At 38.0% G+C, this 16,114-nt stretch overlaps 1 protein-coding gene across 1 annotated transcript; it reads left to right on the top strand.

Annotated features, from left to right (window-relative positions):
* The first annotated feature begins 5,979 nt into the window (after nucleotides 1-5,979).
* syf2 (SYF2 pre-mRNA-splicing factor) lies at nucleotides 5,980-12,782 on the top strand. The gene is made up of 7 exons (XM_030127450.1): nucleotides 5,980-6,034; nucleotides 6,365-6,463; nucleotides 6,652-6,777; nucleotides 7,079-7,196; nucleotides 10,260-10,350; nucleotides 10,927-11,025; nucleotides 12,339-12,782. Exons 1-7 carry the CDS (start codon nucleotides 6,017-6,019, stop codon nucleotides 12,502-12,504), a joined length of 717 nt encoding a protein of 238 aa, XP_029983310.1. The 5' UTR covers nucleotides 5,980-6,016; the 3' UTR covers nucleotides 12,505-12,782.
* The last annotated feature ends 3,332 nt before the right edge of the window (nucleotides 12,783-16,114 follow it).

Here is a 16,114-nt window from a genome sequence, read left to right on the forward strand (position 1 = left end):
AGCACTGGGGCTTTCAAACAAATGATACTTCCGAAGCATCCTGAATGTGTGTTTATAAACAAGACTCAATATTATTGTGATGTCTGAGCTGAATTCGATAGATTCTTCCTCTGTCAGTTGTGCTTCCGCTGCAATCCGATCCGAAATTACATTCAACAGCAACAAGAGATGGGCACGGCTCATTCTCTCTGGCTGTGCCGTAGTGCTCCTCTAACTTCATCACAGGGGCTCAGCGGGCCTCACCAGGGGCCATGGGAGTCTGAAAACACCTCGGTCCATTACTCAGAAGGCTAACCTGGACTTAGAGTGTCTTGACTACCTCCATCAGAGTCCCATGTCTGGCTAGAAGCATTCCCTCTGAGACTTTTGGCTTTAATGGACTCTGCTAAACACATTTTCCCTGTATATTACCTTTAGGATTGGCCCGTATCTGGTTTCTATATACCCTGTTTACACACGGCTCCAGCTTGTTCAGCCTCGTCGTCTTTCTTGTTTCATCACTTCATTTTCCTTCTTTAGTCTTTTTCTATGTTCCTGTGTTTCAGTGTTTTCTTGGTGGCCAGTAATTCTCTTTTCCCCCTGCATGTACAGGATTTAAAAATGGACCTAGAGTCTGAATTTGTGCTGAATATTTTCCACGGCACTCCGCCTGCTCCTCCCAGGAGGGTCAGATTATAGCCCACATTAGGGGAAACACCTCATTCATTCACACACATAACCCTACATCACTGCAGATTGTCTGGCTGAGACAGTTCATTGACTCTGGAATATCCGTCATTGTTTTCCCTGTCCTGTTCAGCGCTCCCACGTGTGCGTCTGGTTTTAATGACTGCGAGTCACCCACAGACTCATTATAGTTTGATGGAACCTATGGTGCCAATGCCACACTGGAAATTTTTACACTTTAAAACTACATTTTTTCATCTTATTCTAGCAACAGCAATTGTATTTGTCATTAATTGTATTTGGTTGTCATAGGTTGGTTGTGTGCCATTGTTCTGTCCTCTTCTCTTTCCTCTACCTTTGGCTGTGATTCATCATTTCTCTGTAAGGATTGTATTGATATATAATATTGGTTTAGTCCTCTGTGATAAATCCTCTGGTTTTGTATAAGATAGAGATCTTTTTTTAAATTACCACCAAAGCTTTTTTTTTCTCCTCTCACACAAATTCATTTTTGTGTTAAAATGTGTTAAAATTTTCATTTAGCTGTCTTCTGTAGTTTTTTTCAAGATGCTTGTCTCTTCAGTGGAAATCACATAAATATTCTCACATCACAAATTTTACTTTGATACTGTTCCCTGGGGAAAATGCTCTCCACCTTGAAAACAACAAAATTAGAATTTTCAGCCTCACAAAATAAGTTTGTTCATGAATATAAAAGACCTTTTAAAGACCTAAATAGTTCAGAGAATAAACCATATTGACCACGAAGAAAGAGCTCATTTATCACTTAGGAGTTCACAGTGGTGTTGTTGTTGACACTTGTTTTAGATATTTGGCACCGGTTGGTTCATCATCAGATTTAGAATTAGATCATCAGCGCCTTGAACTCGAGATGAAAGAGGCCACTGCAGTTTTTGTACTAAACAGATTGTTAGTTCTCAGAGTACAAAATTGGGTGGGAATGGGTTTCACTTTTGTGTGCGTCTACGCGCTTCCTCATGCATTTCGACATGCGAGTGTGTGTGCCTGTGTGAAGTTATTTGATCTGGCCACTGATTTTTGCGTGTCAAGTCGAGGACAGATAGAGAAGACTGTTGGCCTCCACAGCTGCATGTCCAGAGGCAGTAGACTGGCTACCTCTTATCACAGCCCTGTACAACAGCGTATTGTTTGGCCAAGTGAGAACTTTACTATCTCATTAAGGTCACTGGGTAAGAGGATGGGAACTCAGAAGCGGAAACCCATGACACTTTTGGGCTCCGCTCAAGGGAAGACACTCGTGTTGAACTTGTGTGTGGGTATGGTGGTGAATGGATGCTTCACAGCTGATATGAAGCTCAGTGCTTTCATCTGCGGTGAGAACTCAAATCTAGTGGAGATTGCGGCTGTGGGAAACAGAGGCACAATTGCATAAATAAGAATAGGCATGAAAATGTTAAATTAATTTAACATTCTCACAAAGATTTAATAGGTCATTTTTAAATGGTTGTCATTTCTGGTAAAATATCAGGGAAATGCCTCCCTCTTGTGGTAACTAATGTGCTGCAGTTGACTGCTAGACATCGCCTCCATGCATTTTTCTCTTTAGGATGAGCATTTCCCAAACACTTCCCCTCTGATAGCCCCCCTTGGCCCCACTTACCGGAATCACTCAAACTTTTTTATTGCTGTCCTCAGAGTTTATATTGTTGCTGCACTTTAATTTTGATCAGTAATTATGATCATAAAGTTTGTGGATCAGTCTGAGTTCCTTTGGATGACAACACAAGAGACATCTGTGTGCCCGCAATGTACGGTCCGTGGATCTGCTCTCCCTGTGGTTGCTGCTAGTGGAAAACCCATAATGGCCTTTAATTGGGACTTTAATTGTGTGTGGTGGAGGAAAAGCATTGACTACAAAACTAGTGGTATTTGAGTGCATACATGCATCTTTTGTGTAAGTATATGTGTCTCTCACCGAATCCTCTTCCTCTCTTGGCCTGTGATGGGTCACAGTGCAAACAAGAGGACTTAGGAGCATGTCTAATCCTGTATGTCATGATCTGTACAGTATAATTTTGCCTACAGGGAAATATGTTAATTGGTGAATAGGACTCTATCAGGACACATACACTGGCATGTTGTGCTGATACAATGATACATTCGGTGTGAGGCGTTGTACAAGGACCCCCATCTAAATAGCTCTATATTCATCTATTCATCCATGACCTTTGCATAACAGTAACAGCAGAAGCTTTGACATTAATAAGAAGCATTTTTTTCTGCCAGAGATGGCTATAATGATGAGCTGTTAGGACTACTTGGAACTGAAAATGTGTTTGATGACTTATGACTCTGTAAAAGATTGTAATTTTTTCCTTAAACATGTGTAACTGTAGCCAGTATGTGTGGTTGTTTTGGAAATGTTACAGACAAATAACATCCGAAAGACTTATCATCAGCCTGTATATTATCTTAAGCTAAACATCTTTCTAACATGCCAAAGTAAAGTGAGAAAACAAAAGTGAAAGAAGAGCAGTGTAAAATAAGGTGGCAGAGCACATGTTTAACACACTGAGAAGCAGCAAAAGAACAAGGGGTGTGGAGGAGGGGGAAGAGGAATAGAGGGAGAAGGAGGAGGAGGGGTAAGATGAAACAAGACGGGCTCTGCCTGTCATTACTAAACTGGCACCAGCGGTACCATTTGAATGAGATGGAAAACAAGATGGCATCTTGTGTTCCATTTATGTCTGCAGTGCTTTGGCTTCTGTTCGCTATACATACACACATTCATACAAACACACACTGGCAGAGTGAGGCGGGAGCTTGTGGTTCCAGTCCAGTGACAGCGGCCTGTAGTCAGGGTGGCGACGCTTCAGCAGCAGCTCCTCGTATTGGAGAAGCATGTTTGTGTTGGCCCTGAATTAATAACTTTTCATTTAGTACGGAAATGACAGGAATAGTAATTAAGGAAATGGAATGATTTTATTGGCCATGATGTTTATATTAAGTTCCAGATGTGAAGCAGCTGCTTGCGCAGTGAGAGGCCCTGCCCCCTCGTGTGCTATCTAGAAGAACTTATATTAAGAGCAAGATAACGGCACCAGTCAAATGTATTTGTGTGTATAAAGAACACATAGTATCACATTCACATCATGTAACACACTAAACTAATATGATGTCCAGTTTGATTCATGAGGGATGCTTATATAGCTTCATCAGGTCTACGCTGTATTTATAAATGTGCCCCTAAAGTGCAATTTATTTGCAGATATAATGTTACTCTATTTCAGGCCCGATTTGCCTGACTGGAAAAGTTAATATTGAGGAGTGGTTGTTCAGCATTCTTGGGTGGCCCCAACACATGTGAGATCCATGTCATACTACACTAAAGTTTCGTATCCTTTAAACAGCAATGACAGCATTGCTGAGATCCTGACATTGAGGACTCCGTGTCACAGAGCCAGTTTGGCTTTCACATGCAGATCAAACCAGTCTTTACTATAACACATGAAGCTGCTGTCAGCTCATGACAAGTCCTGGCACAGCATTTAACATGAACACTTATTTACCTAGCTTAAACTAAACACAGAGTACAGTTACAATATGTACCTAAACTTCCAGTGATTCTTCCACAACTGTTATTGAGAAAGAGCCACTATACCTTGGTTTTATGCATACCATTAACATTACACATCACCTATCTGAATATTGTCATTTTGCTGACCAGCTTTCAGCCTTTTTCCAGTGGGCACAAATGAAAACATGAAATGGACCTTTTATTGTAGTGTGTGAAGGAACCCTGAGGAATCAGGTTAACATATGAAAATACTTGACAGCTGTAAAAGATTTGTGGACAATATTAACAAAGAGATTAACAGCTATTAAAGAAAAACAACACACCCATATGACATTCAGTAAGCTCGCACGCTCATTTTGTGGTGTTGATGTCTAGTGTTCTGGGCCAGAATAAAATAGGGAGGAAATGCAGTTTTGCATGTTTTTTTCCAGTTACTTTGCTGACTCCCTCACTTGTTTGAGTAGTTTATTATGAAGATGTTTTGTCTTTTGTATTGTAATAGTAGGGCCATGCCTATTACTGTAGCCAGTGATGTTTTGTTCTGTTGTGATGTGCTCCCATCTGGTTTCCAGTGAAAATGCATCACTCCATTAACATTGCCTGTGATCTAGAGGATGCTTTAATCTAAGACTATAAACTCCACTTAATTACATCCTCCAAAAGAGCTCTATTAGTATAATGCAATCAAACAGGGAGAACATCCATTTTGGCAAGTCAAACATGCTCAAATGGCTCTTGAAAGTGTTTACATCTTCTGATCAGATCATAGAATCATATTTGGAGGTCTGAAGTTATGTTCCAGGGGCCTAGTAGGCTTTTGTGGGTGAAAATAAGATGCAATGCTAATACATTTTAGATTTCATTTCTCTCAAAAACGACCATTACAATTGAGTTTAAGGGGAGCTTAAACAGGCTCTCTGTGTGGAACTCTGATGACTTTATGCTTGACATTTCATGCCTCTCACTGTATAACCTCCAGTTATATTCTTAATTGCTGCCTGTGCATGCCCTGCCTGTTTCCATTAGACTAGTCATATATTTTTTATGAATTTCAGCTTCAAAGAAAAGTAAAACAGTTCTGTTAAAAATTATTTACAAAGACATAATTGTCAAATACAAAAGCAGTGGGTTTATCCACATTCTTATGATAGAAAAAAAAAAATCTAACATAAAAACAACTAATTCAATAATACAGAAAAGTGCTCCAAGTTTTTATTGTGATCTATTGCAAAAATTTAAAACTTGTTAAATTCTGTAGTTTTACCGCTGTTCCATATATATATTAAATGGATGTAATACTCTTAAATTAGATGACAGTCTTAAAGGTATATCTATGGTCGTACAAAATTAAAAGCACTGGTCTGAGGCAGGAATTAATATTAAAGCAAATTATTTGCTTTTAATATTAAAGTAAATTATTTGAAGATGCAACGTCTCCTGCTTTGTGACACAAGTGTTCAAACACTGCAGTGACAAAATGCTGAAATACACAGATTTTAAATTTTTTTCATTATAGTTCATTTAATTGAAGAATAAAGATAAACGATCTTATATTCAACCAGTAAATATCTGACTTACAGAAGATTTCAAAATTGTTTATGTTGTGTTATTGTCTAAGAGAATAAATAAATTAATTATAAATAAATAAATTAGAATAGAATAGAATAGAATAGAATAGAATAGAATAGAATAGAATAGAATTACGAATGCAGGTTTAGCTTTAAGTATATTGTGTCGCAATTTCCGTCGATGACGTATACTTCCGGTCTTTTTCCTTAGTGAAGCATAATAATGGCGTCCCATAGCGAGGTTCGTATTTTACCATTTTGTTGTTGTTGCCTGGTCTGTATATTGTACTTGTCATCAAATGGTATTCGGCACACAACATAACTTTGAGCGGCACTGTTTCATAAGCCCGACAGATCATACGTTTTTTTTATCCACACCTCACGTTTCAAATGCTATGTTACTATGCTAAGCTAACCGATGCTAATACGTTCGCTCAGTATAGATGTGTTTTCAGTTCATCACTAGTCTAACACTGTTAATGCTGAAACTGCTTAGCATTTGCTCTTAATTTATCTGTAAAACACAACATACGATCATAAAATAATGTTCTGGATCCGTTGTTGTTCATAGGAGTCTGCTTTGGCCACTGAAGAGGAACCGACCGAAACTCTTGCGTCCCAGAAGAGAGAAGCCAGGCTCCGAAAGTTTCGAGAGTTACATTTCAAACGAGTAAGTTGATTACCTTTTTCCAATGCACATGTTCGTTTTATCCATTAAATTCTTCCCCACAAAGCTGTGCAGTTGTTTGTCTTCAACCTTGACTCACAGCTCTCACGTGAAGTGAAGAATTTGGATGATTTTTGATGGACTCATACTGTTCCTCCAATAGATGTTCATTATTTTTGTTTCTGTTACAGAATGAAGCACGTAAACTCAATCACCAGGAGGTTGTAGAGGAGGATAAGAGACTGAAACTCCCTTCCAACTGGGAGGCTAAAAAAGCCCGTCTGGAGTGGGAGCTTGCTGAAGACGAAAAGAAAAAGGTGATGTTCTCCATATTTAACATGTATCACTGTCTATGATGAATACTAGTAAAGAGTTCAACACAGCAGAAAGGTGTAGACTGAACTGGAGGGTTGAATCAAAAGGAAGATAACCATGTAACAACACTGCGCACTCTATCTAATATCAGTAATAGTAAGGAAATAAGAAACTGTTTCTCAGTATGACTGTTCTGCACACTGGCTTGATCAACAGGAAGCTTTTTTTTTTTTTATATGAACAAATATAATGTTGTACATGAATATACACTTATTTGAAGAATTGTCTTTATTTGGTTTTCAGGAGTGCGCAGCCAGGGGGGAAAACTATGACAGAGTAAAACTGCTGGAGATTACTGCTGATGATGCAGAGCGATGGGAGAGGAAGAAAAAGAAGAAGAACCCAGACACAGGATTTGCAGGTTGGTAGGCTGATTGATTTGTCATCTCTGGTCTTGGAACCTGAACTGAACAGTCTAATGATGTTTCTGATTTATGAACATGGCAAAGACTGGCTTGTTTGTCTGGTTTGAACAGTATCTGTTTACTCTGATAGTTTTACAGCGTGTATCTTTTTTTCAGTTAAGGAATTTGTCCTGTTGTCTGATAGTTGATCATGGTTAGCCATAAAAACGTTGTCTGACCATATTACAGATTTTGGCACAAGCACAGAGGGTGCCTGAGTTTAACTTCAAAAATCATCAAAGTTCACTAGTAGCTGTAATCAACTCAAGCCCTGTTTGTACAGTATATAGCTGTGGACCTATGATAATTTCTAATGTCTGCAAAGATTGTCTTGATCTTATCCCACACAAATATACTGTATCTAAAGATTCCACCACAAACAAGCGACTGAATTTCAGCAAACACATAGGCCCAGTGAAAATATTATTCCTGGCCCTGGGCATCTTATTTCCTGGTTGGATATTATGGAGACTGGCTCATGATGATAAATTAAAAATTTTAAATTCTTCTACATGCAAGTTTAGGAGGCTCATGCTACATTATGGAATGGATATTCACAGAAAGATGAAAATTACATCCTTCAGAAAAGCAACATCTTAAAAGATTATGAGATGAAAGATGGAAGACAGTTGCAGTAAGGAACATTCTTCTGTCTTTCTCCAGTTATTTTAAATCTGTAAGTCAGCTCCTGATATTGGAACAATGTCAGTTAATTCAACTTAAAAAAAAATAGACTTTGCTCCGTGATACAAATATGCTGCATAAAACAAAGACATCAGGGTTTCATTTCTAAATCACCAGAGGTACACAAGTTGCATAAGTCCCATGCCAATTCAGCTTCAGTTATAAGACCTTTGGGTATTCTAAAAATAAATCCTTTTTTTGTATTTATTATTAGTTTGTATTATTGGTTATCTCACAGTTTGAGAAGCATCAAACTTTGTCTTTTTCTTATGATCACCAAACACATGCCATCATCTCAAAAGTGTTTAGCTATAAATCATATTTTTGTTGCATATTTTGCTGCATATTTTTGTCTGAGCTAGGGATACACCAGTGCCTATACTCTTACTGTGTATCAGTCCAGTACAGATCTAAAAAGCTGGAGCTGGTATCAGTGACAAGGGATCTGATCCCAGGGTTCCCGTGGGGTCTTAAAAAGTCTTAAATTTATAAATCTGCATTTAATACCTTAAAAAAGTCTTTAAAATGTGTTATATTTGATATGATATGTCTTATGTTGTGTTGCCATAAACTTGTTCGCTGCATTGTGTTTAAATGTGTCTGGGAAATGTCCAAGCTGCAAAGAAAGTAACGTCAGTTTACTCAGTTCTACTCATTCCAACCCGACAATTTATGTTGAAATTAAGAACCAGTTATCGATAACTTTGCAGCCCCTGGTGAGAAATGTCTTAACAGTGGGAATCAAGGCGTTGGAGTAAATAAATACATTTTCCTAAATTCTAGGAGTCATGAAGTTTTGCCAATATGGCCATGAAGTAGGCATTAAATTCTCTTCTAAGTAGTCTTAAGAAGGTCATAAAAAGTCTTAAACTAAACTTAAACTAAACTTGTAGAAACCTGTAGGAACACTGTGAACCAGTGGCTGATCTGTTGTGGTCAAATAATAACCAGTCAACACAGTGAGAAATATAATATCCAAACTTAAAATATGTAACTAATTAAATTACTTCAGTGTTATACAAAATAAGTTCACACAATAATCTCCTCTTACACTAATAGTAAACGCTGTGTACTTTTAAATATATTTCGTGGTTCAACACCAACAGTAGATGTTACAAAATTGCAGGCAAATTATTATTTGTTACTTGAAAAAAATCATTACACATTTGTCTGATGTTGCTTTATATATCAGGATGGTCCCAGACCCAGACATTTTCCCACAGAGCATCACAGTAATGATTAAACACTGATATCAGATCAGTACTCAGTGTGGGCCAATATGCAAAACTTTGGTAAAAATTGGTATCTGAATCAGAGCTGAAAAAGTCAGATGGAACATTTATGCCTGCTATGCATTCATACGAGGTATCTAAATATATGGGTCATCCATTCACATCATTTGCCTCATCAGCCACCTTAAGCTTAACTGGTGTCAATTTGATGAGGGCTGCAAGGTTAATTTATTACGTTGTTGTATCACCATCACTATACTGAGTAGTGGCATTGGCAATTTCAGATTTTCCTTATGTCATGCCAGCTTAATCAGAAGCTTTACCACCCATCAGATATGGTCCAAATGCAGAGTTAAGACTGCAGGCAGACTACACATTCATTTTATTGATTCAGAGCTAATCATGTTTATCTGTCCTTTAAAGCTAATGTGATCAAAGTTTCCACCAACTGTTTAACTCACTGTAGTGCTTGTCACTCACTGATTGTATTGGACTTCTAAGTTTATAGAGACGCCAGAAAGTAATGTGGAAGCAAAAAGTGGTCAGATCAACCATGGTGGTTTTGTTTTAGACATGTCACGCCATTAAACCTCAGAACATTTATTTAGGACTAATCTAATACAGTTTACTCCCAGGGCAAAACACAGTACTTTAATTTTGTCCTATGTGGTGCTATGTGATTTTTTTTTATTTTTTTGAGGAGCCGTTTTCATCCTGTTGGAACTGAGATGTCTACACCATAGATAGCAGCAGTGAACAAAGGTTGTAAAGGCCCCTTGAGAAATTAATCATCCCAAACTGCTCCCAGTTTAATCTACTGAAAAGGAGCCTGTTGTGTCTCCCAAATATGGCTGCCATCTGTTGCATCAAAACCCACTCTGAATTAAAACCTCTAAGTAGAAAATGATCACCAGAGGGGCTTCAAGAGAGAAGGGAGGAGGAGAGTTCTCCTCTTCGTTGCTCCTTAACCAGCCGCAGGTTGTGTTGCCAGGCCTCATGCCTGCTTGCTGTTTGTTCTGGTAATTATAATGCACTCAAACTTTGTTTCTCTCTCTGTGTGTGTTTCCTTCTCTCTGTCTCTCACTCACACAAAATGATCTGCAGGTTACGCTGAAGCTCAATTTAGACAGTATCAGAGGCTCACCAAGCAGATCAGACCAGACATGGAAAGCTATGAAAGACAAAGGGAGGAATGGTGAGTTTACTGTCTCATCTTTGACAGTACTTGTGTTTTCATCTTACTGTATGATAGATGACCCAAAAAGAGAAGAAATGCCCTCAGGTTCTAAGATTCCTTTAAGAGGTCCATCAAATGATCCATGAGGACATCTTGGCCACAAGCGTATCTGTGAAATCACTAGTCAAGTAAAGTGAATCGTAACGATTTCCTTGGCATAGTCGTAGCATTTCACATCACATGAGCACAAAGCATTTTCTATATATTAACCAGTGTACCCCATCATTTGCCTGAGGGTTGGTGTCGAAACTGCTGACCACCCCTGAAATAATTTCCAGATTTTCAAGTATAAATGTAAAGCATGTACTTCAAGGTCAGGGCAGAGTTTAGTGCCTGCAGGTTTTTGCATCTGTAAAGGCTACCACATGCAGAACCATGAAGGATGCACCAACACATTCTGCCCTGAGGCCTCGTCACCCTCTTTATTAGGATGACCATCATCACAATGACAGAATAGAAAAGCCAGCTGAAGTATGACAACATGATGATTATCTGTGGTTATGTATTTCTAATTCTTTCACTGGTGACCCACAGCGGTGAGGATTTTCACCCCACGTCCAATAGCCTGATCCATGGAACCCATGTTCCCACAAAGGAGGGTATTGACCGCATGGTGGAAGATGTTGAGAAACAGTAAGTAACAGTCAAACACAGGCAGCATATCCTTTCATTACCTTGGGATAATTTCATCTCCTCACCCATTGGATCCAGACTGCTGGACAAACCCTCATACAGAGACTGGTTTTACTGTATCTGTTTACTATTTACTGTTTCACAACACTAATAACCCTTTCACACTGGACAAAAACCTAAAAACATCTGGACTTTTTCTTCAGAGCGAAAGGGTACAATTGGCAATAATCTGCATTCATTCTCAGGTATTTACAGACTCCAACCCTAATTGGACCTGCTTCTCTTAGAAAGAACTTTGATTTTTGTTTTTCCTGTTTTGTCTTTTTTCTCTTTGTTGTAATTGTTGTAAGGCAGAAAAGTGAAAGAACTTCTCTGCTTTTCAGCACATCTGTCACATCAAACATGAGATTCTGCAAAAAAAAAATTAGTTAATGACCATTTTTTCAACTGTATATAAAAATGCAGATACAAACTCTTTTTCGGTGTTAAAACTACTGACTAAATGTACTAGTCCGTAGTTTTTACATCTTACGGGTGGCTCTTAGATGTGTGTGAAATTCCCCCTTTTCAGTAATTCCCCTTTTTTTCATGTCTCCACTGTGCAAAAAGCAGCTCTAGGCTTAAAAGTAATTACAACTTCTTAATGTTTCTAGCAACAAATGACAGTTAGACCTCTTATGGCACTCGTGGCACTGGTTCACCACAAATGTACCATGGAGAATGGTCCTGGCAATGTGGGATAATTTATCTTTTTAGTTTATGACTTGTTTGCCAGTTTGGAAGTGTGTATTGGGTGTTTAGTGATCTGAACAAAGCCCCAGTGTGGAAATCCAGATACAAATAGCTGATAAGTGGCAGTTTATTAGCTGTTATTTCTGGTCAGACCATTACTATAGTTTGATATGTATGTAGCATCTCAACCTTTAGATCTTCGCCTTCACTCCAGGAGTGTCCTTCACCTTTGATTACCATGGTCTTTGCATGAGCTGTGCTATTTTTGAGACAGTCTAAAGGCTTGTGTTAGAGATGCAACTGTGGGGCATTAGACAAGGACTGCGCTGCCAGGGAATGACGCACAACAATGCTTTGAAGACACAGTGAATCAAGACTGGGAGCTCACAAATTGACAGTATTTTCCTCTAAGTATGTCTGTAGGAGTCTGTAGGTTTTCCATTGCCACTCTCCATGCCAAATTCAGAAGAACACCCTCAAATTATTGCCTGTAGCCAATTACTGTTATTGGATACGCCGTGGATAGTGGGTACATTGGTTTATGAATTTCTCCTTGAGACGCTTTTATTTGTGATTGTCAGGATCGAGAAGAGATCTAAGTACAGCCGACGCAGGGCCTACAACGACGACGCCGACATCGACTACATTAACGAGAGGAACGCCAAGTTCAACAAGAAGGCGGAGCGTTTCTACGGCAAATACACAGCAGAGATCAAACAGAACTTGGAGAGAGGAACAGCTGTTTAGTGGCTCTCGTTGTTTGACTGGACACGCTCAGCGCTGCAGTTCTGTTTTCATTAAGCAATCTTGGAGGCATCTTTTTCTTCTCAGTATGCTGCTAACCAAGAATACATGTAATAAAACGTGAAAAATGGACTGCTCTGTCAGGCAGTTGTTCTTTATCACGCTAAACTCATTTTGAGCGTAATGAAAATGATGTGTAAGATATGTAATGTTTAGTGTTTTTCAGATTTGTTATTATTCTTGTCCTCTATTTTTAAATAAACCACTTCCTATTATCCACATATCTTGCACACTTCTTGGTTTTTTTTTTTTTTTTGTGGGCTCCTGCGTGTGGTCTTATGATAGAAGACGTTTTGAGCGTGAGAATGAACGACCATTAACTACAATTAAGACCCGGGGGCATGTTTAGTAGACGATGCCAGCCAAAGAATGTTTTGGTGTAGGTGCACAGGAAGATAAGGACGAAACAGTTGAGCAATTCAATTTATTCATTATCAAGCTCATCTCCGTTTAACCAACTCGCCCCGAGCTGTGACATGAGCAGCAGAGCCTTGTGACTGGAAAAGAGATTAAAGAACAAAACGGGTTCCCATGCAACCTCATCTTTCCTCTGTCTGGAGTATGGCAGCATTGCACCCTCTGCAGGGCAAAGCAACTAGTGTGTGGAAACATAACCAACACTGAATCCGACAGTATACATCTATAAATCACACTTGCGTTTCATCTGTCAGTCTGCTGTCATACCTGATACCCTGAGAGGATAGTGTAAAAAGAAGCTGTGACACAAGTTCTTTATGTTTTGATGATAAAGGGTAGCTTTTTTTTTATTGGGATATTTTATAGTTCTGTCTGATTTGCCTGGAGATGTAATAACGGTGCATAAATTCACAGACAATTAGACTTATTTGAGATGTTTCAAACCTTCACAACATGCCTTATGAGGAAGTAAGCACACACAATTATTAATACCAAATATATTATCTGTATCAAAAAGACCAAAGACAACAAAAAAACATATTTATGGTAAAACCATGAGTCGTGCTGTAATAACAGGACAAAACAATGTGTTTTACATCATGATAATCAACACATCTGAGCTTTGTGTGAAAATGCTGCAGCTGATGTGTAAAAAGTAAACAGTACTTTGTCTCCTCTAGTATCTACTCTGATCCACTTCCAATGAGACTTGTGTATTATGAGCTTTATTTGCAATCTCTTATCTCTTATCAAAGTAATTAATCAGATATCAGATCAGTTTACACTAGGAGACAGAAAGTCTGGCAGAACAGTGTGATTTTAGATTTTTTATTACAACAGATTGTGACATGTATATAGATATCAGCCTAAGAAATCTTAGCAGTATTTCACCACTATTTTTATGCATATGCCAAGAACCTGTCCAAGTAAATTAGCTTTAGGGTAAGCGCCACAGCAGCCACAAAATATCAAGATACTCAAGAAGGAACATGTTTGAAACTTGTGTTATAAGACAATTTATGGTGATAAATGATTGATCATTTGAGTTGCCTTGAAGTGCTATTGGCAAAACTGTGAGTTCAAGGCAGATTTACACAGGACTGTAGAAAAGTACACATTACTAATAATGTTAACAATGTCTTCCAAAACTGAAACACTAAAATGGAATTGAGTCATCATTCATTTTATTAGCTTACACCTGTCTTTTGTCTTACATTTTAAACAGTGGTAGAAAGTACTTAGATACACATTGGTCTGGTTAAAATTCTTATTGATTCATGTAAAGGAAATTTGACCAAAAACAAATATCAAGAGTTGTTTACAAAAACAGAAGAACCTTTCCACAATGTATATTAAAGTAATATGGGGAAAAGAAACTGAAGTAATAGAATATCTGCAGGTGAGTGGTCAGATAGATGTAAAACTGCAATGACTACGTCTTGTTCAGGTCAGTGGAGGGAATTTATATGGAAAAACATTGTACGTTTTTTGTTACACCTCATGTCAAAAGTAAACTGTAAGAATCTAAGCAAAGCTCATTGTTGGAGGATTTGTGGCTTTGTGAAGACAGGGCACTTTCACATTTTTTGGGACTGTGCTAAGATTGTACCCTACTGGTCATTGTTGATAGTGGGAATCAACAATGTAATGGGAATTGACTTACTATTTGATTTTATCGTCAATTACTTGGGTAACCAACCACACAGGATGAGGAAATCTGACTGATATCTTTTGTTAATATTATTAGCAGGGGCAGAAAAACCCATAACTCGAAAATGGATGTGTGAAGATCCCCCAACACTTCTGGACTAGACACATGTTGTGAATGAAATTTATGACATGGAAAGGCTGACCTTCTCATTAAGACTCACTGCTGACAAATGTAAAAAATATTGGGAAAAATGGAATGTGTATGTTAATCAAAGAAATCCTTGAACCTGTATAAACTTATATGTGCTTATTCAGATTTTTTTTTTTTTTTGCCAAATTTGTCCTGAACCAGTCTGTATTTTATTTTGTCTAAAGGTTGAACCTAGATGCTCTAACTATTGCGGTCTTTTTCTTTTTTTTTTGGTTTATTCTCTATACTGTAAAATTGGAGATACGAATAAAGTATAAAAAAAGAAAGTACTTTTATTCAAGTACAGTTACTAATACACAAATTACAGTAGTTACTAATACACAAATTTAAGATTTTTGAGACTTTATTCTTACACTTTATATTTTGGAGGAAGAAATTGGCCCATTTCCCCCCTTACTTTCCGACATTGCCATGTAAAATACACATCTCCCAAAATGTCGGAGGGTATGGAAGATTCAGAATACTTAAAAAATAATTATACTTTTATAGGTTGAGGAAATTATCCATAAATTAAATAAACCCCGTAAAAACCACTTGGATTGGCTGGAAAATGAACAAAATGAAAAAAAAAAAAAAAAAAAAAAAAAACAGGCCTGTTCGAGTTAATGAAAAGTTAACTAAGATATACTGTACATGATTATCACAGCACAATGATGCTATATATACAAATAGAATTTGGTGCATTACTGTAAATTACCCCACCCAACATGTGGAGGTTGACAACTCAAACGTCTTCGTCAGCAAAACATGACATACACATCAATGTAACACTGTGGATCCAAAGCATCCTGTATACTTGTAGTAATAGTTCTCAGACATTTTTCTATACTTCTAAGATTTGTCTTAACCGATTATGAATTGGTGTCAACTATCCCCACAATTTGAGTCCTATTTACTCCATCAGAGGTGAGGATACTGATTCTGCATCCCAGACCTGGAGCCTGTCATTTAATCAATACTGACACCATGTGGTCATTGCAGAAAATGCAGGTGCCTGTTCCCATTGTTATTGTTGACTCGTGTCAGAGTAGAAAAATCTTGCATCACAATTGTATTGGTTCTAGAACAAGACACATATGTGGACCATGTGGATGAATGTGCAAATCCAAAACCCTTTACATTTTGTGTTAAATCAATTTTAAACTGGTCATTATTTACTAATGAATCATATGTGCCAATGAGCTCTGGTGTTAACTTCCCTTTCCTATAAACTGGAGTCCAGATAAAATAATTCACACCAGCGATGCATGTGATCACTTCAAAGAGAGACAACTA

Source organism: Sphaeramia orbicularis, chromosome 22, assembly GCF_902148855.1.
Source record: "Sphaeramia orbicularis chromosome 22, fSphaOr1.1, whole genome shotgun sequence".
NCBI classification, from domain to species: domain Eukaryota; kingdom Metazoa; phylum Chordata; class Actinopteri; order Kurtiformes; family Apogonidae; genus Sphaeramia; species Sphaeramia orbicularis.

Coding starts and splice junctions, on each gene's coding strand:
- syf2 (XM_030127450.1), top strand. Junction 7,197..10,259: donor CCCAGACACAGGATTTGCAG/GTTGGTAGGCTG, acceptor AATGATCTGCAG/GTTACGCTGAAGCTCAATTT. Junction 11,026..12,338: donor GTGGAAGATGTTGAGAAACA/GTAAGTAACAGT, acceptor TGTGATTGTCAG/GATCGAGAAGAGATCTAAGT.